Source organism: Enoplosus armatus, chromosome 14, assembly GCF_043641665.1.
Source record: "Enoplosus armatus isolate fEnoArm2 chromosome 14, fEnoArm2.hap1, whole genome shotgun sequence".
In the NCBI taxonomy this organism is placed as follows: domain Eukaryota; kingdom Metazoa; phylum Chordata; class Actinopteri; order Centrarchiformes; family Enoplosidae; genus Enoplosus; species Enoplosus armatus.
Window position 1 is genome coordinate 14,465,258 of NC_092193.1, and position 25,768 is coordinate 14,491,025.

The 25,768-nt window shown below is 41.5% G+C and overlaps 3 protein-coding genes across 4 annotated transcripts; 2 read left to right on the forward strand and 1 right to left on the reverse strand.

Annotated features, from left to right (window-relative positions):
- The first annotated feature begins 530 nt into the window (after window positions 1-530).
- Window positions 531-15,435, forward strand: LOC139296371 (transcriptional repressor p66-alpha-like). Its single transcript, XM_070918757.1, has 11 exons — window positions 531-636; window positions 7,041-7,573; window positions 9,506-9,638; window positions 9,995-10,123; window positions 10,234-10,311; window positions 10,417-10,536; window positions 10,848-11,036; window positions 12,294-12,555; window positions 12,946-13,370; window positions 13,463-13,721; window positions 14,183-15,435. The coding sequence occupies exons 2-11, from the start codon at window positions 7,044-7,046 to the stop codon at window positions 14,320-14,322; spliced, it is 2,265 nt and encodes a 754-aa protein (XP_070774858.1). The 5' UTR covers window positions 531-636; window positions 7,041-7,043; the 3' UTR covers window positions 14,323-15,435.
- Window positions 15,436-16,120: 685 nt separating this feature from the next.
- On the forward strand, window positions 16,121-19,062 carry ndufa13 (NADH:ubiquinone oxidoreductase subunit A13). The gene is made up of 5 exons (XM_070918946.1): window positions 16,121-16,249; window positions 17,682-17,760; window positions 17,872-17,943; window positions 18,054-18,123; window positions 18,813-19,062. The coding sequence occupies exons 1-5, from the start codon at window positions 16,156-16,158 to the stop codon at window positions 18,930-18,932; spliced, it is 435 nt and encodes a 144-aa protein (XP_070775047.1). The 5' UTR covers window positions 16,121-16,155; the 3' UTR covers window positions 18,933-19,062.
- A 2,605-nt stretch (window positions 19,063-21,667) lies between these two features.
- cirbpa (cold inducible RNA binding protein a) lies at window positions 21,668-25,084 on the reverse strand. 2 transcript variants are annotated; one of them, XM_070918457.1, is made up of 7 exons: window positions 24,990-25,084; window positions 24,143-24,253; window positions 23,901-24,007; window positions 23,572-23,683; window positions 23,321-23,468; window positions 23,162-23,220; window positions 21,668-22,585 (listed from the first exon to the last, which is right to left on the reverse strand). In XM_070918457.1, exons 2-7 carry the CDS (start codon window positions 24,240-24,242, stop codon window positions 22,572-22,574), a joined length of 540 nt encoding a protein of 179 aa, XP_070774558.1. In that variant the 5' UTR covers window positions 24,243-24,253; window positions 24,990-25,084; the 3' UTR covers window positions 21,668-22,571. The 2 variants fall into 2 exon arrangements, with proteins under 2 accessions (XP_070774558.1, XP_070774557.1); XM_070918456.1 differs by having other exon boundaries at window positions 23,551-23,683.
- Between the last annotated feature and the right edge of the window lie 684 nt (window positions 25,085-25,768).

The window sequence follows — 25,768 nt, forward strand, 5'->3', positions numbered from 1 at the left end:
GCTGTTCACCCACTGTTTACTATGTAAATTGGTATTGTTCTATATGTTGCATGTTTCTCAATTGTCATGTTTTATGTGTTTGGTATAGCCACATCCCGTATACTCATCATACTGGCACGAAAGTGGTTTTGAGTCCTGACCTGGGGTTGCTGGTTTAGGTCTCTAATGTATGTTAGGACGCAATTGAGATGCTGGTGAGTGTTTTGGGGGAAATGTGTGATGCCTTCATTTTTATAGATCCTTATTGTAACATAGTGTGTGTGTGTGTGTGTGTGTGTGTGTCTGTGTGTAAGTGTGTGTTGGAGGAGATCTCTGTACTTGCTAGTACAGTCATGGGTCAACCCGAGGAGCCTGGGGCCCCTGCCATGGTCGTCCTGCTTTGGCCCTTGGTGGTCAGTGGCTTACATGATGTGATCCGGTCGCCCTGGTATGCCGAGGTGCGCATGCCCACTAAGAGGACGCAGCGGCTCCATGTGTGTTGAGGCGCATTATTTGGCAACAGACGCGGCAGTGGGGAGGGCCGAAAAAAAGAGGATATCCCCTGGATTTCTAAAAAGCAACGATTTATCGAGGTTAACTGCAGATTAAACATTCCTTGGTCGACCATCGGCGAAGAACGGGCAACAAAGCGAGCGAGTAAGTTGACTGAGGTGAAGCTGAAGTTTTTTAGTTAGTGGATCGAGGGGAGCCTTTTATTCGGAGTCGTCGAGAGGAGCCAGGTTTTCCTCCACCTATCTGTGACGATAAAGAAGCTGATGGGCTGTTGAAAAGTAACACTTCTCCGCAGAGCCAAAGGTTGAGCGCTGGGTGGGAGAAGGGGGGGTCTCGCTCAGACAAATATTATTTTATTTTACGTTTTCTGTCGCGTGCCAGCTTGTAACTATGATCCCTGGACTTGATTTTGTGCGGTAGAAGTCGTTAAATGAGGTAAGGATTATAACGTGACATCGCCAGCGGCTCTTTGGCGGCAAGCTCGGTCCGTGGGCCGGTCGATGAAATTTATGAGTTCCGACTCGGTTTTTCCTCTGGAGGGGACACCCAGGTAAACAGTCCCGGTGAGCCACGTACAGCCCCACTTTTTAAGGGCAGTAGGATGAAAGTTTGTGTCCCTCTTTTTAAGCTGATGGTTGTCCCGCATAGGGGTGCAGCCAGGTCAACGATTCGGGCTCGGTTCTGGTTGCGTGGGTCAGGTTGTTGAGCAGCCGCCCGGCTGGAGGACTTTTACTACTTTGACTTGAAGTCGCTGGCAGCCGTTGGTGGTCAGACGTTAGCTGCTCGTGAACATTTACGGCTCCGTGTTGTTGTTTGTGCGGCGTAACGTTAGCTAATGTTAGCTCGCTAACTAATAACACGCTCACCTCCGCTGAGGCGGTGTCAATAATAAAAAAAAGCCGGCTGGTTGCACATGTAGTGTGGGCTGGGTTTAGTTTTTAAAGGGCTGAGTTTGCTGTGGATGGTGTACTGGGTGGTGTAACGTTAATGGTGGACGCTGCTGCCTGCTTTTAAGCCCCTTGGCACCAGTGTTGGTTCGGCTATCTGGTAGCTAATCTTCCTACTTCTCTCTGTGACAACCGTAGTCTTCCTCCTCTTAAAGCTGAACACACACACACACACACACACACTGACACACACCGCACACACTCCCTCTCTGTCTTTTCCTCTCACCCAGACAGGCACACACACATACACACATTTCCAGCCACCACAGCCATACGAGTTTGCAGCGCTTCGGGACAAAGCTGTGGCTCATGATGTGTGCCATCAAACCTGTTTATACTAATGTTTATATTGTCTGTTTATCTGTAAACACTCAGATGGATTTTGAATATTTAATGACTAAATATGACGGAAGCCGGTGTTGCTTATGGTGTGTCACGCATCATTGTACACCGTGTTATGAAGGCTCTGGCTACTGCTGTCAACTTTATTTGTGATAGTTTGAGACTTTAAAGCTTAATTGCACTTTTGATGAAATGCCGGTTTTGATTGAGATTTACTAAGGTCTTATTACATAATGTCTGTACTGTTATTAGAGACTTAAATCAAATGCTTTCTCAAGACTCATTTTAAAAAGGAGTGAATGGCGGAATAAATGAGTGGCTTCAAGTTGTTACATGACTGAATTATTGTATTGGTTAATGTTACTGAGATGATTGTTTTTGTTGGGGCTGCAACTAGATTATTTAATTATCGCTCAATCTGCTTATTATTTTCTCAATTAATCATTTGGTTTATACAATGATCGCAATGTATGATCCAGCCCAGTTTACCAGAGTCCAAGGTGAGGTCTTCAAATGTCTTGAGTTGTCTTGCCAAAACAGTCCAAAATCTTAGGTTCACTATTATAGAAAAGTAGGAAAACTAGAAAATACTTACATTTGTCAAGCTGGAACCAGTGAAGTTTGCTTGAAAAATTATTTTATAAATTTAGTGACTAATTGTTGCTGATTAATTTTCTGTCAATCAACACAACTTTTGCAGCTCTACTTTTTTATATCATCATTTATATCTTATCAGTAATTATTGGATAATTAGGACCTGTGTACCACAAAGCCACTTAAAATGAAGTACTGTACATGCCGTGTAGAGTGGGGATGGTATGGTGGTGAAGTGATCTGCTGTTAGGAGACTTCATTGCCTCTTTGTAGAGATCTGGAATGAGCACTCAGTTGTTCGTGCGAACAAAGACCTTGTAAAGGGTTATGTGCATGTTAACAATCTGTTGCGTGGTTGCATTGTTTATGAACTGTCACTGTGAACAAAATACAGGTTTAGTGAAGGGGTTGTCTAACACTGGCGAGAAGAGAGGAGAATATTTTGCTTTTTCACCAGCACTACTGAGCCACCTGTTATGACAGACAGTGCTGAAGTTGTACAGTATGATGCTCTTGTTGTCCGATCCACCTCAGAGTGATTGCATTCATAGTATTAAAATTACAAGACTGGGTGAGTCAGGAAGTTCTCAGAAGTTTTGTTGTTTTCCAGAGAGCACTGTTCCAATGATCACACACACGACTGATCCAGAGGAGTTGTGTAATCAGCCACTGTTCTGGAAAGGGTCGTCTGCTGGCCACATTTTAAGCCGCTGCACATGATTGCAGGGGTCACAGGGCAGCTGTTTGGTCAAGCCTCCATGACTTCATCAAATATACAGGCAGCAATTTGTCTCTAATTGCCTTTTTTCTGCTTATTTTGTTCAGTCAGTGGTGTTAGGTGCTGCATACAGCACTGGCTTGTTAAGAGCTGAAGTTATTTAATGGAGCAAGTCAGTGAACCACACACACTGACTTTGGCTATGACCAGCTCCAAAGCTAAATTGTTCACTTACACCAACTCAGATTCATTTTTTTCGTTGTGTTCAGGCCATGAAGGTTTTGTTTCTAGTTGGTGCTTGGAGAACCATCATTGGTATTGCTTGTTATTGTGACAGATGCAACAAGATAATTGATAAAAATATTTAGCTGGTGCAGCAGTTTCACAAGGTAGCGTGGTTACACAGCTTTCTGAAAAGTCAGTGCAGTGTAGGAATATGTTTTCACAGGTTAAAGGTCTGTCAGACATTGATGATGGCTGAGAGTGAGTCTGCCAGCCTGAATGAAGGGTGATTGAGTGACTGATGGTTGACATGATCCATGAGCAACTAGATAAATAACCGCCTCGGGTCTGGAAGAATAGACCCTCAGCAGGAAACAAGACAGGTGTAGATAAACTGTAGATTCTGGTGAGCAGGGCCCTGATAGTGGTCGCAACCTGATACGAGATTAAAGTAGGGTTAGGGTACATATTCTGCATTTGTGAAAGCCACACTCGCCAAGAGTCAAGTACCTGCACAGTGCAATCTGGTAGTACGGTAGTGATTTAATTATATTGCAATTTCTAGCAGGAGGATTGAGTTGGAACACTTGGAAAGGAACTTTTTAAAAAGTCTTCAAACCCAAACTGTACAGGTAGTACATGTAGCAAATAAAGCAAGAATGAGATATAACTTAATAACTTAGATCTGGGCTTTTTCTGAGCATCAAAAACGAAGAAGTAACACTCAAAGTATCTACAATGGTCTTTCAGCATGCTGTTGGGTCTTCCATTGAAGGAAGTGCAGATGGAAAACTATTGGTTTGATAAAAATGTATTTAAAGAGTGACAGCCAAAGGAAGCAGTCCCACAGACTTAGGGACACATCACCATGACCACCGCTGCACGCCACACAATGACGTCTATACAGTGCCATTAAATGCTGTTGGAGGATTTCCATCTTATTTGAATATTTATCAGGATAATGTTGTGCAACAACCCTCATTCTGATAATCGTACCATGAAGTTTCTATAATCACACAAATGCAGACTGATAAAAATAGTATAACATTGAAATGGACAGTGTAGCTCTTTATCCAGATATGTTAGTGAACAGTTTACTTGTATGTTAACTTTGTGCACATAGCATGAATTTGTTTGTCAGATGTGTAAAGTTGAGTTTTCCTTTCTGTTTTGGTTGCCTTCAGAGCCTTTGCACTGGTTGCATATGATGTCAAGTTCTTGGGTGGCTGGGTGGGTGGCTGGGGGTGGGTTTGATCCACCATATATTCGTCTGTGTGTGCGTGGGGGCTTGATGGAAATGTGTGTAAACTGCCATGGAGATGAAATGTGAAACCTGTCAGCCATTCAGTTCCCCCGTTACAAAGATAGGGTCAGTGTCCGTGTAAGGATGTGGGGTGTGGGGTGGCGTTCCCCGTGTCTAACTTCATCCCCCAGCATCATTTCACAACTACATGCATCAGAATTAATAATGCCGTCACAACCCCCCCAGCACACACATGCACACATGCGCTCACACTGTATAATGGCCGTCACTGTGGAAGCCAGGCTGTCTGCTCCAGCACCTGAAGGGTTAAAACTAGCTTCAGCTTCTCGCTCAGTCATACACACACACACACACACACACACACACACACACACACACACACTGACAGAGTCACACACACACACTAGCCAACCGGTTTAAACCAGTTCACAGGAAAAGTGCTTTGTGTGTCCCACTGAATCCTGGGAAGGGTCATGTCATGTGTGTCTCAGTGATGTCAGAGTATTTAAATAATAAAAACTTAGTCAGATCTCTGTTATCAGATGATTGCTCTGCATACTGCTATGTGACTGTATGTGTATTGTATAGGTGCATCATGGATACACTGTGTGCTTTATGCTTGCCGCCATAACCGTTGTGAGAACAGGAAGGGGAGGGGGTAGCAGTGTGTACAGTGTGTGTTTCTGAGAAGTAGTAGGTTGTAAGGGTTAATTGTAGTCCTTTTTATCCCCCCCAAAAAACATAGCTTTCTGTAGTGCGTCGCTGGGCAGACTAAGGGCCTCAGCAGACTTGGCAGGAGTGGGTCTCTATTCTGTAACATACATGCATGAATATAACTCAGGACATAACGGTGCTGTATTTGTTCTTCGTGGTCGTCCTGTAAACAGCGACGGTCTGAGTGCACTACATCTCTGAATATCGCATGTGCTTTCTGTTTGAGATTCTGTGAACTTTGAGCACAGGTCGTCTTCATGGGCATGCCATACAGCATGTTCACCTTTCACACATTTGATAGTGACCAAAGTCATTTCAATGAGTGTGTGTGTGTACACGCACAATAGTATCCTGGGTTTGATCTTTGATATGGTTTGATATGACGTTTACATGGAATGTGGTTAGTCATGTCATACAGACAGCATCCAGGTTTCTGATTATTGATGATAATTGAGATAGTGGGTGCATTCGGCATTCACTTTCTTTTCCATATGTGTTATGCTACAAAATAACTACAATAAAAGTTTGTATGCCTGATCCATGGTAAGACTCGAAGGCAGAGTGAAAATCCAAACGTCTCAGAGAGGGACGAGATACGATAAATGTTAAATATGGGGATAAAAGAGTATATTTTCAGACAGTCTCTCCTGGAAGGCACTCATAGGGTTCACACACTATCAGACGAACCTTACCTAATCGTGTGTAATAAAAGATGCTGTATGATAGGAGTGTGGTTGTGTAGTTCTGACCAATCAGTTGACATTAAGTGTCTAGGGGGAATTTGATGCCACTGATTTATCAATACTAAGATTGACTCTCGTAAAGTACACATTTCTGTTGTTATTGTACAAGATGATAAAGCTATGGTGTCTGTTATACATACGTGATTCTTTATACACTGATATGGAACGTGCATCAGATGTGAACACAGAACAATGTGACAGGCCCTTATTTATTTCTTTTTCTCTTATTTATTTTATCAAAACCCTAAAGGTGAACAAGTTGATTTGTTGTACAGGGGATATCAGATGGTGCTCCTCAATGCCTGACCCAAGGAAAGAAAGTTTATACACAAGCTAGAGTGGACAAAAATAATTTCACTTGCACACATAAATGACTAAAACGTCATGGGTCGTTATGAATGTTTTAACAGAAATCATGCTCCAGTTAATTCTGGATATTCCCTTCCAGCTGTCTGATGTCTGCAGCATTTTTTTGTTGTTACCTATGTTTAAAAAGACCTTGTTGCAGTTAAGAGATCCATCGATTTTAATTTTTTTTTGCTTTGCACTGAACATTTGTTTTAAGCACAGTTTTTCTACTTTTGGTTTTTGGTTTAGACTGAAATTGGGATAATTGGATGTTTTGGAATTATACTTGAGTCAACATCTTGTCATGTGACCTTACTAATCCAACATGTTTTGTCTGGGGGCCATTTTAGTCACTGTTTGTCCCCTAGAGCTGATTCAAGGTCAGTTTTGTCTACTGAAGTTCTGCTGTGATCAACTTCATTTTGAAACTGAATCACATTTATTCACCGATAATCATTAATTGTTTACAGATTGCCAGAATGCTCGTCACCAATCTAACTCTAGTCTGAGTTAGAAGCTTGGATGTTGTGATGAACATGACATGACTCTGTTTAGAAGGCTTAAATAATACATTTCTGTATCTTGTGAGATTTGACCTGTAACTTTGATCCTGTTTGAATGTATAAAAATAAAGTAATTTCTTCCTGTATCTGCAGGGGATGTCTGAGGAGGCTGTCCGCCAGACACGCAGCCAGAAGAGGGCGCTGGGGAGGGACGTTGCTCCCGAGTCTATAGAACCCTCCGATGTTGACAATGAAAGCAAAAAGCCTAAACTGGACCCGTCTGAACCCACAACAGTGGCACAAACTAAACCTACACCCGACCCTGTACTGGAACAGGACAGTGTGAACCGGACCGGGAACGGATCAGATCAAGAGAAAGAGCAGGAGCAAGAAGAGAGCCGGTTGGCGTTATCTTTAGTGTTACCTCTGGCCTCTCAGACGGCGAAGGATGATCAGGAGCGCACCCAGAGACAACAGACGGTTGAACCCAGCTCAGACAATCGGACTGACTGTAACGACAGAGCCAGCAGGGTGAAGACAGAGCCAGCCATGGATACAAGGAGCCGGGTACGACTGACGGAGCCCAAGCCGTCCAGTGGTATGCTGGCCGCAGGCGAGGTGAAGGCCACCATCAAAGTGGAAGTTCAGACGGGAGAGCAGCCCGTGGACATGAGCACCTCTAGAGGGTGAGAAACTTTCTTCAGCTGTGACAACCTCATGAAGTTACCTGTCAAAACCGTGATGTTGTAAATGTGCAGGAAACTCCACACAGAAGTTATCTGGTTTCTCTGAAAGACTGCAGGGTAAAAAAATCACTTATTAGAGTATAAAAAAATATTAATTACACTTTATTTGGATCTAAAAAGACTAAAAAGGTTTAAAGTTACTTTTATGATCCTGATGTTCTTTAAACTTACTGTGTGGGGGAGAGGGGGCTGGGGGCTAGTGAGGGGTTTGTTGTCCTCAGAGGTGAACTTTTATCTTTTAGTCTACCTCCATTTTCCTCCCTCTCACCACCTGAACCCTAAAAACTCCCCTCACACAAAATGAAGCCGTGTGTCACAAACCGGTTCCAGCCGGTTGTTGCCATGGTTTCCACAGTGGAAGGAACGGTGAGGGGAGGGGGAGGGGGAGGGGGGGGGGGGGGGGGGAGTGAGCGTGTCACGTGATGATGACTTTGAGGTCATGTGACTTCTTTGGAAGAGTAGTGATTAATCCACAGGAAGTGATGATGGCGGTAAGCCCTGAGGAGAGACTAACACACACACACACACACACACACACACACACACACACACACACACACAAGGAGGACGGAGAGACAGGCCTCACGTTATCATGCGTTGACTTTAACGACTTCTTATGCTTCATAGAAGTACATAATCTGTATAATCACAAGGCCATCCTTGTTTTTTAGAGGAGCATTACTCATGTTCTTCAGTTTTTGAGTGCCACTAGTCAAAGAATTTAGGTCATCCGCTCTCACATATAGCCTGCAGTTGAACTAGTCGCTTAGCAGGAGCAGCTATGTGTGTGCATAATCATGTGATTTTTGTGGACAGAAGTGAGGGTTGTTCCAAACTGCCTCCAAGACATGGTTTAATTTCCTTAGCTTGCTTTGACGCTATGACATAAGTAGCCCAATACAGGTCACCCCCTAATGCCTCAGACGCCCAGTATGCCCTGCCATCATATCCGGTTTCAACAGGAAATATATGCTCTCAAACAACCGTTGCATTGTGAATTGAAGACCTTTACTGGAGCTTTAAGTCCCACCTTGCCCCTCCTTGGCATTCAGGACTTCTCTGTTGTTGGAATAGCATCATGAAGACAAGCCGTGTGGAGAGATGTCTTGACTTGCTAGATTATTGTGGAGTGAATCAGCCCAGGGTCATAAATTATAATTGTGGTTGAGTAGCAGATATGCATGAATACAGACCTTACAAATGGATGCAAATTTTTGAGCCAGTTGAGGTGTACGTCTTTCGTCTTGCCTCAAAAAGCCATAAAATGTTCTTAGCCTCAACCCCTGCACTGGATCAGTCAGTACAAACTCATACTGCGCAGCTAAACATTGTTTAAAGCCAAATAAAATTATTTTAAATTCTAAAGGAGATCTCAGTGTTTTCAAAAATACCAAATATGTCTATGTCTGTATATGTCTGAATTTTTAGGGAAATGTGTATAAAATGATACACGAGGCATTAAAAATATATTCATTTGATGGAATGGTGGCACCATAAAAAAAGTCCTGGCTGTGAATATTTCACATCATAAAGCTTCAGTGACGAGCTGGAACAAGATACATAATATTTATGATACTGTCAGATAGTGTGGAATAAGATAATTTTGACAACCTTAAATCTACTGACGGTTAAATAAAAGGGGGACACTGGATAGTAAAGAGGTTAAAATGGATTAAACAAACTTTTTCCCATTGTGGAAAAAAATCAATGTATATTCTTTTACATTGCAAAGAACATTTCATTTGAATAATAATAATTTTATTTGATGAATAATTTTGACATAACTGATATGATGCTATTTTGTTTTATTAGTGCATGATTTATAAAACACTGAAATATAAATTTGAATTTCATTGTCCCGCTCATGTCCAGCATTATAAAAAGGGAGAAGCGCCCTCCGTCCCCTGAAGATGACGATGTCATCATCCTGTCAGATAATGACTCCCCGAGTCCACCAATGAATGGCCTGAGCCACTTCAAGGAGCTGGACACAGACCTGCTCATGGTGAGACACATCTACACAACACTAGAAGTCGTGCATTTCATGCTGTTATCATACTGAGATGGATCCTGAGACCAGTTTGAAGCAGAGCCTAGGCCTTGTGTATTGGCTGTGGCAAGTTGGATCAGTTGGGACTTTGTGTCAACAAGTTGTTTTCTAACCTCAGAGACTTAAGCTACACTGTAGGCATTTCATTGATGCTCAGAGAAACTGAAAATGAGTGAGCAGATAGGGGTTCAATGTCCTGCTGTTAGTGGACACACATGGACAAGTTGAGGCTCCAACATCCCATTAGTTACTGGAAAGGGTTTTTTTGTAACGCGAGTGGTGTAAGTGATGTTGTGATCTGTCGAGTGTAGAAGAGCAGCCCAGCGGAGAGGGAGCGTATCATTAAGCAGCTGAAGGAAGAGCTGAGACTGGAGGAGGCCAAGCTGGTGCTGCTGAAGAAACTTCGACAAAGCCAGATACAGAGGGAGACTCTCCAGAAGGTAAACAGAACACCCACATCGACACAGTGTCACTCAAAGTCACACATCCCCACAACATAAGCTTCCATGTCAAGCATTCAGTTTAATATCCTCCTCCGTTTCTTTTTCAGCCCTCAGCTCCGTCCGGCTCCTCTGCTCCTCCTCCTCTAATTCGAGGAACAATTTCAAGCAATAAAGGCTCTCAGCAGGTTAATGCTCTACTTTCACACACGGCACTCAGGCAGCATATTAGTGTGAAGGCGCCTTCATACTCTAGTTCATACTGTTTCTGACTGTGTTTTTTCTCTGGACAGATTTTGACAGGCAGGAGTTCAGGCACGGTCATCCCTCCGCCGCTGGTGAGAGGTGGGCAGCAGGTGTCGTCCAAGCATGGCTCTCAGATCATAATGCCGCCTCTGGTCAGAGGGGCACAGGTGAGTCATGGGGAAATGTTAATGATATTATTAGCATGCTAAGATGTTAAAGCTACATTTTTAGATATTTAAATCTTGTCTTTGTCAGGGCAATGATAGTCTGAGTTGTTCATTCTTAATGTTGTTTTTCACTCTCCGAGACAAACTGCAGGGAAATAATAACACTTAAACTTAGGACTTATGATCTCTCTTTGCACCTTTCTCTCTTTGTGTGTGCCCTTTGCCTTGGTGCTTTTGATGTCCCTCCCTTGTCCTCCGCTACCTCTGTCTGTGATGTCCCTCCGTGTCATCCCTCTCATTGTCCTGGTTAGCCCATCTCTGTATCTCCACAGCAGATCCAGGCTCTCCGCCAGCAGCAGCAGCAGCAGTTGGCTGCCTCTGGAGGCTCGGGCTCAGGGCCCCCTCCTCTGTTGTTGGGCCCCAAGACCTCAGCCCCAGCAGGCCAGAGAGGCATGGTCCAGCCAGGCCTCATCAGAGTCGGCAGTAGTGCTAACATGCTGGTCAGTTTCTCACAGGTGCTTTCAAGTCAATTTAAAAAGAGAAAGGGAATATGCACACATGTTTTTTTATCACCCAGGGTGGAAGAAATACTAAAATATCCTACTCAAGCAGAGGTATTTTTATATGCCTGAATATTATTTGTGTAGAGTTACATGTACTGCTGTTCAGGTTGAGAAAATTTACAAAAAGTATTTAATGTCAGTTGTAGCTCTAGTTTAAAGTTGTTGATGACATTCTCATAACATCACATATGTCATTCCACATTCAATTAACTACATTTCAGTCAAAAATGTAGAAATACAATTACAGAAACATTTACTCACTTATATTAACAAGTACTCCCATCCTTGATTACCATTTTGCAATTCAAATGTACCATATTTTTATTTTTCTGAATACCAAGATTGAGGTGTAACAAAGGTGAGCCAGTGAGCCGGTTAAATTTGGCATGCTAACAGTTTAAAGTGATTTCAAAATAAGAAATCTGCCTACCGACACCAAGGTTGACACAGCAAAGTGTTAGCATGATTTTCTTTGCATTCAACGAGCTAGCTAACTGTAGCTGTGTGCCTTTTAGAAATCATGGAAGGAAGGAAGTCATGTTCTAGCTTCTGCTTACAGTTCAGTTAACTTTGTTAAATTAACAGGGTGCTTCATTTTTGTTATGTAGTACAGAAGAAACGTTATGTACATATTTAGTTAAATGTAATAACCAGTCAAATTAGTTTTTAATGTTTCCTAGTGGGTTAAAATGTTGATCAATGGGCACTTGTCTGCCAATCAGTAACGAAACATTTCCATGGCCATGGCAACATTATAACAGTTAGTGCCTATGAAAATATACGTCTAACACTACTAATAACCTTACCTTTTGATAAACATGACACAGTTACCCATAACCAACTTTTTTTAGAGAACTGATGGACAAAGAGTGAAGGTAACGTTGCACTGTGTGAAGTAGCTAGCTAATGTCAGTGACTTCAGATTTAACTTTGTTAGCTTGGTACCTGTGGACTGAACAGGTGGTTTAGCTGAAGATTGTATCTTGGGTAGACACATTAGTTTACATGGTCACAGAAGCTTTGAATAGGGCTACAAATGTCTGATCAGCGTTCTTCTCATTAAACATCTTGCAGATAATCAACATTAACAGCCCTTTGGTAACTTCTGTATTGCTCAGACAAGTCAAAGACATTCTGATCTTTACTGGATGTTTACACCTTTCTTGTTTCTTCCTGTCTTTCCTTGTTTCAAAGGCCTCACCATCCAGTTTGAAGGGCTCTTCCTCAGGAAGCAGCGGCATGTCTCTGGTTAATATGAACGACTCACCAGCCAGCCGCCAAGCTGCAGCTAAACTAGCCCTGCGTAAACAACTGGAGAAGACCCTCCTGGAGATTCCCCCTCCCAAGCCCCCTGCCCCAGAGTTTAACTTCCTGCCCTCTGCAGCCAATAATGAGTTCATCTACCTGGTGGGACTGGAGGAAGTGGTACATAATCTGCTGGATTCCATCCACAGAGGTGTGTTATCTTTAGGTTTGGGTTGCTGGTCGCACACAACAAGCAATTTTGTGACATCTACTCTGGCTTAATTGTGATGGGCATTTTAGATCAAACAGGTAATTTGTAAATGAGAAAATAATCGGCACATTCCTCTATAATTAAAAAAAAATTGTTATTTCAGCCCATAAACATAAGACTGTTGGATCTGTTCAAACAAGCGTTAGCAATTGCCTTGCCCATTTTTATGGAACTGAAATATTGTCCATGTGTAGTCAGGACATTCAGACTTTCACCCAGAATTATATGTCTGCCTGTGTCTCTTTCTTTCTAATTACTTCTTGACGCCATACAATTACCTCTGTCGGTTTTCAATCTGTACCTCTGGGTTTCCCATCTCTCTCCGTCCAGGAAAGACTGGCCTATCTCTGTCCAAGCCCCTTGTCAGAGACCCCTTCATCTGCACCCAGTGCAACACTGACTTCACTTGCCGCTGGAGGCACGACAAGATAAAAGGCGGGGCAGTCCTCTGTGAACACTGCATGTCATCAAATCAGAAAAAGGCTTTGAAAGCTGAGCACACCAACAGGCTGAAAGCTGCATTTGTTAAAGCACTGCAACAAGAGCAGGAAATAGAGCAGCGTATTATGCAGCAGACATCCTCACCAGTCTCCCACAGTAGCTCCTCATCCTCTTCATCTGCCTCTTCGTCGATGAAAGTAGAGCAGCTGGTGTCTCAGCAGCTGAAGCAGGCTCAGGCTAGAGCGTCATCCCTCCAGCACCACCACCAGGCCAGCCGAGGATCCAACCTTCTTCACCGTCACTCAATCAAGCAGGTTGGAATCAGTTTATCTTTGAAAGAGAAACACTTCGCAGTCGATACAGCTGGAACTCAAAACTCCTCTCTGTGTGTCTGAACTCCCCTCAGAGCTCCCAGGGCCAGCTGTCTCATGGTGTCTCATCAGTGGGGTTGAGGGGCGTCCCCCACTCCTTCTCCTCCTCCTCCCAGCTGCAGAGTGCGGTAGCGGCTGCAGCTTTGGTCAGCCGGCCAGGTAAGCATGCCCATGTTTCCCACCGCTCTGTCCAGAGTGCAAAGGTGAGCAGCAGTGGAATCGGCGGCGGCAGGAATATCAGCGGAGGTAGTGCCTCATCCACTGCATGGAAGAAGCAGAGCAACAGCAACACAGGTAGACTCACATTAATAGCAGCCCAACTCTGGCACCTGACATCTGCTCTCGTTCAAATTCCTGTCTGGTCCAAAAGCAATCCTTGAACACCCTAGTGCCGTCCTTTTTCTAGTGTTAAGGAATCTTTATACAAAAGTTGCAATGTAGTATAATCTCACACATTAGAGAAAAAATAAAATATAGTTAAGAAACATGCTGGAGGAAATGTTTTCGGACAAGGCAATCCCACTCTCCAGTGATCTCCATCTTTCTACTTTAGTCCCTCAGTTTGGTGGTGTGGCCATTTTTTTCTGGGTGTCACTAGAGTAGAAATGTTCCCTTTTTTCTCCTTTGTTTCTCTCTGTGTGTTGTGGGGTCAAATCATACTGCTTTTTTTTCACATTCAACTTAAAAAAATGTTTAAACTGGCAGCATGCAGCCAGCTCCACACCTTGACCTGCTGCTCTGTTGCATGTTCACAGGAGTCACTATGGCCTACGTGAACCCCAGCCTGACAGGTCACAAGATGTCAGCCACTGTAGACGCTCGTCAGAGGGAGTACCTGCTGGACATGATACCCTCTCGCTCGTCGATCTCGCAGACTGCAAACACATGGAAATAATTGAAACAGTACTCTACTATTCATTGGTAGTTTTTTTCCAAGTTCCTCAGCTCCAATAAAATGGTCAACAGCAACCCCCGGAGGACTGTTAAGCAAATACAATCTCCTAAAGTGAAGAAACGTTCCTTGCTTACCTTTTTGTATGATTATTGTTTTAGTTTTATTCTTTTGTGTTTATTTTGAGATTCACTTGTGGTAGTTGTGCAGAAACCGTTGATTGATTTGATTGGGGCAAAGACAAAAAAAACACATACTTGAAGGGCTTCCCTGGGAACCTGTGTCCTCCAAACTGGGTGGTTAAATGATGGTGTGATAAGAGGTTATGTACTTTGATAAAAATGAGTACTCTGTTCTGGGCTTATAAGCCCTTTCTGCCATGATGTGGGTCAAACTGACCCAACCCTTTGACACTTGAATGGTTATAGTCATACCTGAGAGTACACATTCAACAAAATACACATTTATTTTAAGCAAAAACAAAATAAGTTGTAAAATGTTCAGTACTTCACCCCTGTTGTTAAAGGTTTGAATTTATTTTGTATTTACAGTAAGTTATTTTGTTTTTTTACTGATGTTAAAAATCACTCAGTATATTGTGGTTTTCACAAATGAAGAGTTTATTCTAGTTTTTTTTAGTTTTTTTCTCCTGTTTAAAAGCATGCCTACCTTTAAACCTCTTTGTTTATTTTGCGCCTTAGCTGAAGAAGCATGGTGTCCTTGCTTAATTCATCTGTAATTACCATCTGTAATTTGCTTATTTTATATTAATGTCAACATTGTAAGATTATTTTAAGTGTTATGTCTTCGCTGAGAAAGTGCAAACTCTGAAGGAGCTGAATTTGCCATACTGGAGCCAGAGATCTTGCCTCCAATTTATCCGACCGTAATCCATGCAATATGCGACATATACTTAGCCCTGGATCAGTTCTTAAAGGGACTGTCTCCCAGCTACCAAGACCCTGGAATACACAAGAACGTCTTTATCTCTTACCCCTCACCATATTGCATAATTTCTCTGCTTCCCGATCTTAACTGCATTGTACAAAATAATGTTTAATTTGGTTTACTTTTTTCCTAGCTCCTAAAGAAATAATAAAAAATATACATTTTAAACAGTTGTTGTCATGTATTATGTGTAGATAATACAACACTGGTATGATATTTCATCCAGAAACAAAACTTTTCAGTGCTCTAACTTTCTCATATGATCAGGGTTGTTGAATCAATTCCCTGGCATTCACTTCTGCATCTTGACAAGTTTTAGTGTCGGTCTAAAGCAAGTGACTCCTCCTGTGTGTAAGTAAGAGTAATGGACATTTCAATGAGCAAAAATGTAGCGTAAAGGCTGATTTGGAAACAACAGTTGACAAGTGAAATGAGAAACAGGAAAGACAGGTGGGTGAGATCACATACCATTATGTTTATTTAAGTCAAGGATCTTGATACCGCTACCACCACTGCTTAGATGTGAACCATTGAGGTAATCTGTCACAAAAGAAAACGTTTCTGCTCAAGTCTACAGGATGATTGTAATGCCAGGTTTATAACGAATGGGAACTGCCTGCGTGGAAGATAGGAAGTACACATTAAAACATCTGAAACACTAGCAAGTATGTCTTAATGTTAAGTTTGTATGGAATTTTGAAAAAATGATTAGAATATACTAAAACAACTGGTATGGTTCTTTAATGTTAGCTGTCAAGTGCCATAAAATGTAAAAGTTATCCTCCAGACCGGCGGGGGCGGTAGAGCTCCACAGAGGCTTTTACGCACGAGAGAAGAAGCGTTCCTGCAGTGACGTTACCACCGTGTTGTGCCGAAGGCTGGAGGAAGATGGCGGGGTCCAAGGTGAAGCAGGACATGCCTCCTCCGGGAGGCTATGCTTCGTTTGATTATAAGAGAAATCTACCGAAACGAGGACTCTCGGGTACTTACATTACACACTCAGTTACCGAAATATACAGATCCATACACGATTTCTTAAATATGCAGTCCGGTATGACATTTGCTACTCTCTTCACAGCGGCTAATGCTAACAGGTCAGCCACAGAAGCTAGCGTTAATCTACTAAAATAAAAATGTTGAAGTTGTTGGAGACTCGTATATTGTTGCCTGTCATGTGGAGGAACAACACATGTGTCATTAACAATACAATATGAAAAATGTTTAAGTGGTTAAACAACATTTTTGTGCGAATTATTATTGACAGTGGTGATGGCTACTTGCTAACTAGCTAACACTGGCAATTGGCTCAAACAGGTTCAGTCAAACATCATTGTTACATTGTTCTAAATGTGAAATGAGCTTTAGATTTTATTAAATACAGTCCATTTCAAGTTCAGCTTGAGTTAAGCATAGACTGCTTAGTTGCTATGTGAGAATCATAAGACCATATATTAAACTCTTTGATTTACCTGTGACTGGTGTTGCACTGAAATCTGAACAATCAGATTCTGTGCTAGTGCGAACAAAAAATGAACGAACAAATATTTTCTGCTGATAATTTGCACTGATATGCAGATGTATGTATGGTATAGTAACCCTAACCCTGCCTCCAGTATGGAAGTATTTAGATGTCAAAAGGCTTGAGAGGACACAACATAATGGAGAACTACTCAGTCAACATTTTAGAGGGCACAGACACGGATTTAGAAAAGCAGAATCAGATTTGTGCGTGAGGGAGGACAACTGTGAGTGTAACAGATTATTCTAGCATGCAAGCAATTGTGCTACTGCATTTAGGAAAGCAACAGGGATTTTCACGCTCGTGATTGCAGTCTGACTCCTGTGTATGGAAGTATATTGAAGACAAAACAAATTCTGAGTGCTACTCTGTCTGCGAGTCAACATTTGAGAGCGCATGGAAGTTACATTACAAGTCAGCTTCACGAGGCGTCCTTCGTGTAATGGGGTGAAACAGATCATTTTGGTTTTTTGTTGATTTTTTTTTTCCAGCTCAACACACTATAGGTGCACTCAACTGGTCCAACGGGTTCTGACAATGTAAATAAATGTCATTTTTCAGATGGGTGTGTAGTTGAGCTAGTAGAAACATTTGTAACACACATCAAATATGTCAAACTGGTTTGATCAGTCGCCAATGTATAGGTGCCTTATGATAGTGTGAGCACATCAGAGGAAAGCTTGGGAAAGTCTAATAACTTATTCTTTTGTCTCTTAACGTTGGTGCTTATTTAAAAAACCCACCATGGTTTCATCTATAATGACATCTAAATAGAGTCATTTTGATACTGAAACTGATCTGATAATGTGGTTGGGAGGTAACTCAAACATTAAATCATTTGTGGGTAGATACAATGGTGCCTCAAACTGTCACTAATTACTTCTTTAATCAACAGGATATAGCATGTTCGGCATTGGCATTGGCCTCATGGTGTTTGGTTACTGGAGGCTTTTCAGGTGGAACCGAGAGAGGAGGTGAGATCATTCTTGTAATTATGCTTTGGGTTTAAGTGTTGGTGACAGTCAGTCTGTATAATATTTTCCAATCAGGCTGAACTAGCGGTGATGTTTGTTTGTGCATTGCAGGCGTTTGCAGATCGAGGAGATGGAAGCCAGGATAGCTCTGATGCCCCTGCTGCAGGCTGAGCAAGACCGAAGGTGACCAAAAAAAAATCTCACCCACACAAACACACGTTTAGATTTTAAATCTGGTGGTTACTCCTGCAGGCCAGCCCTTTATGTAACAGTTGAGTTTCTCCTCTGGCCAGGGCCTTACGGATGCTGAGGGAAAATTTAGAAGAGGAGGCGATTCTCATGAAGGACGTTCCAGGTTGGAAGGTAAAGAAAAGCTGTGATTTCTCTTTGTTGGACTTGACATTTGAGAAATTAACATCCTTGACTTGCTGAGATTAAATGCTGCTTTCAGCCTACTACTGTAAAGCGCCTTGCGCCTGCTACATGCTTCATGTTTAGGTGTCTGAAAACTGATTATAACATTCACTCATTTCATACACAGATTGGTCAAAAATGACCCTGCAGGTGTTTGGGTTTTTTTTAAATAATATTTTCGTGACTGAAATATTTCAGCATTTCATATTTCAGGTATTCTTCAAAAATATTGTTTACTTATATGCATTTCCAATTTAAATTTAGAAGAATAAAGAAGCATTCATCCTACGTATATTTAATTTTTGACCTCCAAAAGATGTGTGTCACTAAATCGATGGACAATTGTCTGTCTGCGTTTTTGGTCTATGGTCTACTTTATGGCTAGCTAACAATACTGTAGTTGACGTATTGTTAGCATAACTAAGTAGTAGCTAAGGTAGTTTAAGCAATAAGCTTCTATAATTTTGTATAAAAACAATTATTACATACTGAAGCTGCCTGGAAGTCTGAAATGGCCATAATACATGCAATATTTATGCTATGAGTAAACATACCAGCAGCAGCAGCACTTGAACTTAGTATGGTATTTTTTACAACATCAGTGTCTCTGATACAAACTCTCTTTCACACTCGCGCAGGTCGGTGAGAGTGTCTTCCACACAGACCGCTGGGTCGCACCTCTGTCAGAGGAGCTGTTCAACCTCCGGCCCCGTGAAGAGCTTTTGCACAAGCGTTTCGGCTTCTTGTGGTACGTGTAAGCACCACCAAGACTAACGGTGTCCTGAGCTCCAACACCTTCCACAGCCAGTACCACTTGGACCTGAGCCCTTGCTCAATTCAGCTTGTAAATGTTCAATATTAAAAGTATCTTGTTTTTTCTGTACCCCATCCTCTGTTTACCCGTTGTCTTTTTTTAATTTTGGGTTGAATTTCACAGCATAAACTTGTTAGACAAGATCATGTCCAGTGGTGGGACATACTTTTAATCAAGTATTTGAGATCGTAGTGTGTTACCTGAATTACATTTTATGCTATATTACACTTCTAACCCACTTCATTTGAGGCAAATATTGTATTTCTTACTTAACCAAATTTATTTGATAGTTATGGCCACAAGTTACTTTTCATTCTCCTCGACAGCATATGATAAGTTTATAACCGTTGGGTGCATTGTTATTCAAAAGACCCAAAAGTTTGTGAGGGAGAAAAAATCTACAAAATTACAAAAGTAAATGGCTGCTTACACAAATGCATCAAGAATGACGATGCAATAAATTATCACATTTAAAATTGTAAATAAAGTTGTACTTGAAATGAAGATCTAAATACTTTTTCAATGTCACAAATTGAACACAACCTCTTTCATCGGTTTTGCCAGTACTAATCAAGTGGTTACATTTGAAGCTTTTCCTTTTGGTTGACAAACATGAAAACATTTTGTTGCATAGAAGAACCAAAATGTTTGAGATATTCACCATTATGATTCCAGCTAATCAGGCTGAACACCAATTTTATCAACTAGTCCTCGACTCTTTAGTTAAAGTCTGGTGATGAACACAGGTTACAGACAAATCCAGAAGTTAAACGGAGAGAACAAACTCACAGGTTGGTGCTTCAACTATAGTAGTGAAAAGTGAGCCATAGTTCCCAACATACTATGCCCGACACGGAGCTTCTTGATCTACATTACTAAAGCCAATATTTCAAGTCTAACCTGAAATGGAATTTTTTGGGGTGCATTCTACATCATCCAGCACCTTGAATTAATTAATAACTTCTTAACTTCTAATTGATAAAGTCCACTAAAAATTGAATGATCCAATCAATGAGTGTCAGTAAATCACCTGAGGCAACTAAAAGAAAAAAAGTGTAAAAGAAAACACAATTGGCAGTTCATGGTTGTCAACCCCCCCACAATTTTATTTTTGAAATTGCAATACAAAAACAGCAGAACAGTTCACAAGTGTCTTGTTAAATTGGTGTTAAAATTATGATAACAGTACATCTTAAATGTAAAAGCCCATTGCTTGAAAAGGGAATTGTTCAGTCACTATGGTGTCCAGGTCTGTCACCCTGCCCCTTTTTCCTCCCTCTTAAAAATCAGACATCAAGGACTTTGGCGAGCAGCCTAACATTTGAAAAATGTCTCTCAGGCAAGCCAACGTTTGATATTCAAAGACCTCAAACTTCTAGTTGCAGGTTCCTCCATGTAGCCACTGCTTACAGCTGCACCACTGATGCCACACGTTGGACCTGAAACAGGGCAGTAAGATAATGTAATCAGCCAGCCATATTTTGACTGCACCAATAGCAAAAAGTAGTGAAGGCTCAATTGTTCAATAAAGCAAGATTTTACCTGATAACAGCATCAATTATTGCCATCTAAAGCCGCACACTTCAGTTGTGGAGATCCAGAGAAGCCTCTGACAGTCAGATTATTCTAGAGAGAAAGATTAACAGATGGATTAAGCCTGGCAACAAACATTTGACATAAGACAAAAACAATAAAATGCATGCAATCCTATACACAAGTCTGAAACTCACCACTTATTGAAATGTAAGTGTACAAAGAAAAACTGAATACAGTCTAGACACCTTGTGCGTCAATTAGGACTGCTGTGAGACATTACTGGAGCAAATTTGAGGACTAGAAGTGAGTGAACAGAAGTGGACTGAGCACAATACTACCCACGACTTAAGAGGCCAATGCTTTTTTTGGTGGACTCAGGAGGTGGAGCACTACAATCCAGAGGAGCATCATAGAAACATTTTCTGAATGGACTTTTAAGAATCAGGGAAGAGGCCATGGCATGTTGTAGGCGACATCTGAAGCAGAGGACTAAAAACGACTAACTTGAAGGTATTCATGGAAACAATGAGAACTGAGTTTGAAGGATGTGAGCAAAGCAAAAGGAGATTTTTACCTCACGTGCATTGGCCTACTTTCTCCACATATGACCTAGGCAAGAGAGCAGCTTTCATCTCTGATGAGCACTTGTTGGTAGGCGCAACACTTCACTCTCCAAGGACTTGTAGGTTTTTGAAGTAGCTGACCTCTTGAACGTAATGAAGCATTAACATGACCAGACACCAGCTGATGTTTTCCCAGCATTTCCATGTGCTACTTTAGGTCAACCCGCACTGGAGGTTTGAGTTCAAATCACTATAGAAGTTTCCTATCAAAAACACATTTGGCTAGTTGATGGTTTTGAGACCTGTACAGGATTCACGGGGCCAAAAACCATCTTTTGTTTCGAAATCTCAGGAAAAGCAGACAGGCAGCTCAGCAAATGGACTTTAGAAAAATAAAAAAAGAAAAAGAAAAGAAAAAAGCACCCAATTAAAGCTTATCCCTCTATCATCTTATCAAGAGAACTAAACTGCCCTCCAAAATAAATCCATGTGTAATTTCAGTGCTTTGAGCAGGTGACTTGGTTCTCACGCAGCATTAGACTCCCCCATGCGATAGTTTTGAAAGGCAAAAGAATCAAGATTATTTTCCACAGTCTGTTTAATAGGCTCCATGAAGCCAAACTGACAAAGAAAAAAAAATGTTGATCATACAAAGAACATAAAGTACAAAACTGTTCCCGGTTGAGATATTACTTTGGGGAAACGAAGTTACATTTTCTTCAATCACTTAAACAAGATTAGTCCATTTTACAGCACATTTAAAATGCAGATGTTGAGCAGAGCACAGAAGATACCTTGGACAGACTTCATGAACAGCCGGCCACTTCGGATGTGTAGTTCACCAGTCTGAAAGGAATTCACTCTTTTGGGAAATTGAACACACAGGAGCCTCAGCTTAACTAAGTTTTTTTAATAGTAAAAGGAATTTAGCATAAAATCCCCCAAAAGCCTGTTTAAGAGTAATTAGATCTTTCCTCACTCAGTTTAAAACCTGGCAAGAGGTCGGTCAGTCAGAGACTGAAAGGGGAAATAAGTAGGAAAACAAAAAAAAACAAACAAGCCCCATCGGATATTTCAATATAAAACAAAAACTAAAGGAATCAAAAATCAGGAAACACTTTTAACGTGCTGGACCAAAAAAAGTCTACAGCAATGGTAGTGGCTGTTCAACGAAAAGCCATGTGGAGAGCCGTTGTTTGATCCCCAAATTGGGACTTAGTACTAATCAGATTACACAGATGCCTTTTAGTTAACAAACGACCTTTGAGGAATAAAGATGCCCAATCAAGCAAGGTAAGAGTCTTGAACTGTAATTTGTAACATGGTTTGTTAAGGAAAGGCTACATTTTTTTTTTTTAAAGATGCTTGAGCTACTACAACAGAACTACAAAACTAAGGTCAGCAATAACACGTGGACATTTTTCTTGAGGAGCGCATCTTTGAAATACAGCCAGCCAAGTGATGATCTTGAATCAGGGAGATGTTTACTCGTGTGCAGCTGAGGATAGGAAGTGGGCACACAGGTAAAGACACTGAAAGTTCCAACACTGGAGTTTCACAACATCCCCTTCAACCCACCTGACAGTCCAAAACCCTCCCTCAGTTTTTGCATTAGGGGATCCATCAGCTTAGATACGAACAATATTAGAATAAGCAACATTCAGCATTCGCTAAGTGTTTCATTGTTCGCCAGCCTCGTTATCAGAGTGGGGCTGAGGGGAGAGAGGGGGGGCTAGCAATTTGGCAACCGTATACAGAGAGGCATCAACTTGGGCTCAGGTACAAGACTGAGGGGCGTACATGATACATGTCTTCATATGTTGGGGCTGTGAAGTTGTCTTAAATTCAATGTTACATGACGCCGAGTGTGATTAGGTGTTTATAAATCTCATCCTAACACAGCCAACAAAATGTTTAGAGTATAACTTTTCATAACGAGTATAGTGTTATACTAGATTCATTAGGTTTAAAATTACATTAGTGTTTAAATGCAGGTTTATTTGGAGCCATTTGAAAATGACAGCCCCAACATAACTCACAGTACATACACAGTACAAACATCATTCATGCTTACCATAGCCATCGTATCCATCGCGGTAGGTTCCAGAGCGGTCACCATATGAACCCTGACCCCTGGAAATTAGGCAAACAAGAATTAATATTGCGTTACATGTACTCTTATGCAAGCAATTCTAGGAGGTCTCATCTTGACATTTAATAAAATGTTTCTTACCTATTTTCTCTGTAGCCACCACCTGAAGAGTATCCTCCTCCTCCACCACTCCTGTATCCACCGCTGCCAAAGTTCCTGTCACTGCTCTGGAAGCTTCTGTCCCCATAACTCCTTTCGCCATATCCCCTGTCTCCGTTGTATCCACCACCTTCAGCGACCATATAGGAACATCGATCAACAAGGTGAGTAACATGGTTGTAAACAGTAAACAGTCCTAAGCCAGTTCTCACCTCTGGCATAACCTCTCCCACCTCTTCCCCTGGATCCGCTGAATCTGCCGCCTCGTGGTCCTGATCCGAAGCTTCCTCTGGAGCGTGCCCCCTTTCCTGCTTCATCCACGCGAATAGTCCGACCATCTAAAACCTGCAACACAAAAGCAATTAGTTATTAGTTTAAAATTCAATATGCCATGTAGCTTCAAACATTAGTAAATTTAGTGTGCATGCATCAGTAAAACACACAACTGTGATCAAGTAAGTGGTTAATACTGATTAATATCAAATTAGCCATTTTGGTATAAAGAGCAAAAATAAAAAACTCTTAACATTATAAAAACATCACTGGTGTGGTGTCCATTTACCTTGCCGTGCATGGCGCTCAAAGCATCTTTGGCATCTTCTGAATTTTCGTACTTCACAAAGCCGAAACCGCGAGATCTTCCCGTCTCTTTGTCTCTGATCACATCCACTAATGGAGGCAATGAAATCACAATTATTGTAAAACACTTAGTTAAAAAAAAACAAAAAAAACACGCTTCGCGTTGTAACAGCAATGATTTACTAACTAAAATAAATAATGGGGAAAAGGATTCGAGGGATTTACCTTTTTCGATGGTTCCGTATTTGCCGAAGGCCGAGGCCAGAGTGTCCTCGCTGGTGTCGAAGCTCAGTCCTCCGATGAACAATTTACCCTCGTCCGACATTTTTAGTGTAGCTAGAAGAAAAACACCAGATTACCTACAGCCAGCAAACATTTACATAAACGACCTCGCTTTATAAAAACATTGAAATTACAGTCTGCTCACGCAGTACTAAAGTAGGTCAGTGATCCTCGTTACACGAGATGGCCATTGTTTTCTCATTATTTTGTAACATAGCGCTTTATTGCTTGTGTAAAACAAGACATTTCCGATTTAATCTTGGGAAAAAAAGTGTTTAATTTATTACCGCAATCGGTATACGCTAATCGAGCCAACGTTAGGCCTCAGGCCCGTAAACGTGGTGCCTTTAAATTAGCGGATTAGCTCGCTAGCATTTTCCTTTCAGCGCCATTTTGTAGCACCGAGCTCATGGTCCTCACTTTTGTTTCACTGGCCGACATAGCAGTTAGCTTCAGATGCGGCTCGATGCCTTATTCCTAGCGTTACGTAACGCGTAACTATTCCTATAAGCGAATAAAATTATATTCATTCACTCACTTATGCACTTTTCCAGCAACACAATACAAACAATTTTAGCACCATTCTAATATTGTCCGACTGTTTTGCGTCGCTATCAAATTTAAGACTACCGTTAGTGTTTTTTTTAAACGTAGCATTTAATATCTAATACCAGGACAATCGCGAAAATGTTAATAATGCCGTGGAAATGTAGATATATGTGAACATGTCTAATTTACTCTTAACATTACAGAAATCCGTAAAAAAAAAAAATGACAAAATAGCCATTACCTTTTCACTGACAGGTTGCAAGTGGTAGTCGCGCGGGGCTGCAGGTCGAATGAGAGAGGAGAAACAGCGCGCTCCGCTTTTCACTGCTCTGCTCTATGACTTCTTCTTCTTTGCTTTATTGCGGGTCACCAAGTAAAATGGCGGGTTTATACCGCCACCTACTGTACCGGGTGGTGTAACGTCATGTCTGTAAGAGTCAAAGAAAACCCTCCAGGAATGTTCTCTGATTTGAATAATAATGTGGCTGTAATGGTGGCTTCTCAACAAAGAAGTGAATATGCAAACATTTTTCTTTTCAAAAGTTAAACTACTACAATTTTATCCTCACAAGAATACTTGTACCTTATCAAAAACATCATGAATTACCAAACTGAAATGAAAGTGTGTGCACTTTCAATTGTAGGTATCTCACTAAAATGTAATTGTTTTATTAAAACTTGCCTTACAGACACTTGATACTTGATAGTTTTGAGTTTGATAAATACTCCATTAGTGAGCATAAACTCATCAGTCTTTTGCTGCCTGGCTGAATACAGCTCCATAGCCCTCCATTTGTACAAACCTGCTCTAGTCCAGCAGCATCCTATGACTAGTAGGACTGCGAGGAGATGGTCACAGGAGACCACTGAAGCTATGCAGGGCTGCGTTTAAGCAACAGACTGCGATGTGCTCTGTGATTCACATGGAGCAACATTGATGAGCTCATGGATTGCAGAACAGGGTACATCAACTTCTGTGTGAATAATGTTGTTCCAACAGGGCCAGCAGATGCACCAAGC

Coding starts and splice junctions, on each gene's coding strand:
- LOC139296371 (XM_070918757.1), top strand. CDS start 7,044: ATGTCTGAGGAGGCTGTCCGCCAGACACGCAGCCAGAAGAGGGCGCTG. Junction 9,639..9,994: donor TGGACACAGACCTGCTCATG/GTGAGACACATC, acceptor TGTCGAGTGTAG/AAGAGCAGCCCAGCGGAGAG. Junction 11,037..12,293: donor GCAGTAGTGCTAACATGCTG/GTCAGTTTCTCA, acceptor CTTGTTTCAAAG/GCCTCACCATCCAGTTTGAA.
- ndufa13 (XM_070918946.1), top strand. CDS start 16,156: ATGGCGGGGTCCAAGGTGAAGCAGGACATGCCTCCTCCGGGAGGCTAT. Junction 17,761..17,871: donor AGGTGGAACCGAGAGAGGAG/GTGAGATCATTC, acceptor TGTGCATTGCAG/GCGTTTGCAGATCGAGGAGA. Junction 18,124..18,812: donor AGGACGTTCCAGGTTGGAAG/GTAAAGAAAAGC, acceptor ACACTCGCGCAG/GTCGGTGAGAGTGTCTTCCA.
- cirbpa (XM_070918456.1), bottom strand. CDS start 24,242: ATGTCGGACGAGGGTAAATTGTTCATCGGAGGACTGAGCTTCGACACC. Junction 24,008..24,142: donor ATACGGAACCATCGAAAAAG/GTAAATCCCTCG, acceptor TGCCTCCATTAG/TGGATGTGATCAGAGACAAA. Junction 23,684..23,900: donor TGAGCGCCATGCACGGCAAG/GTAAATGGACAC, acceptor TTTGTGTTGCAG/GTTTTAGATGGTCGGACTAT.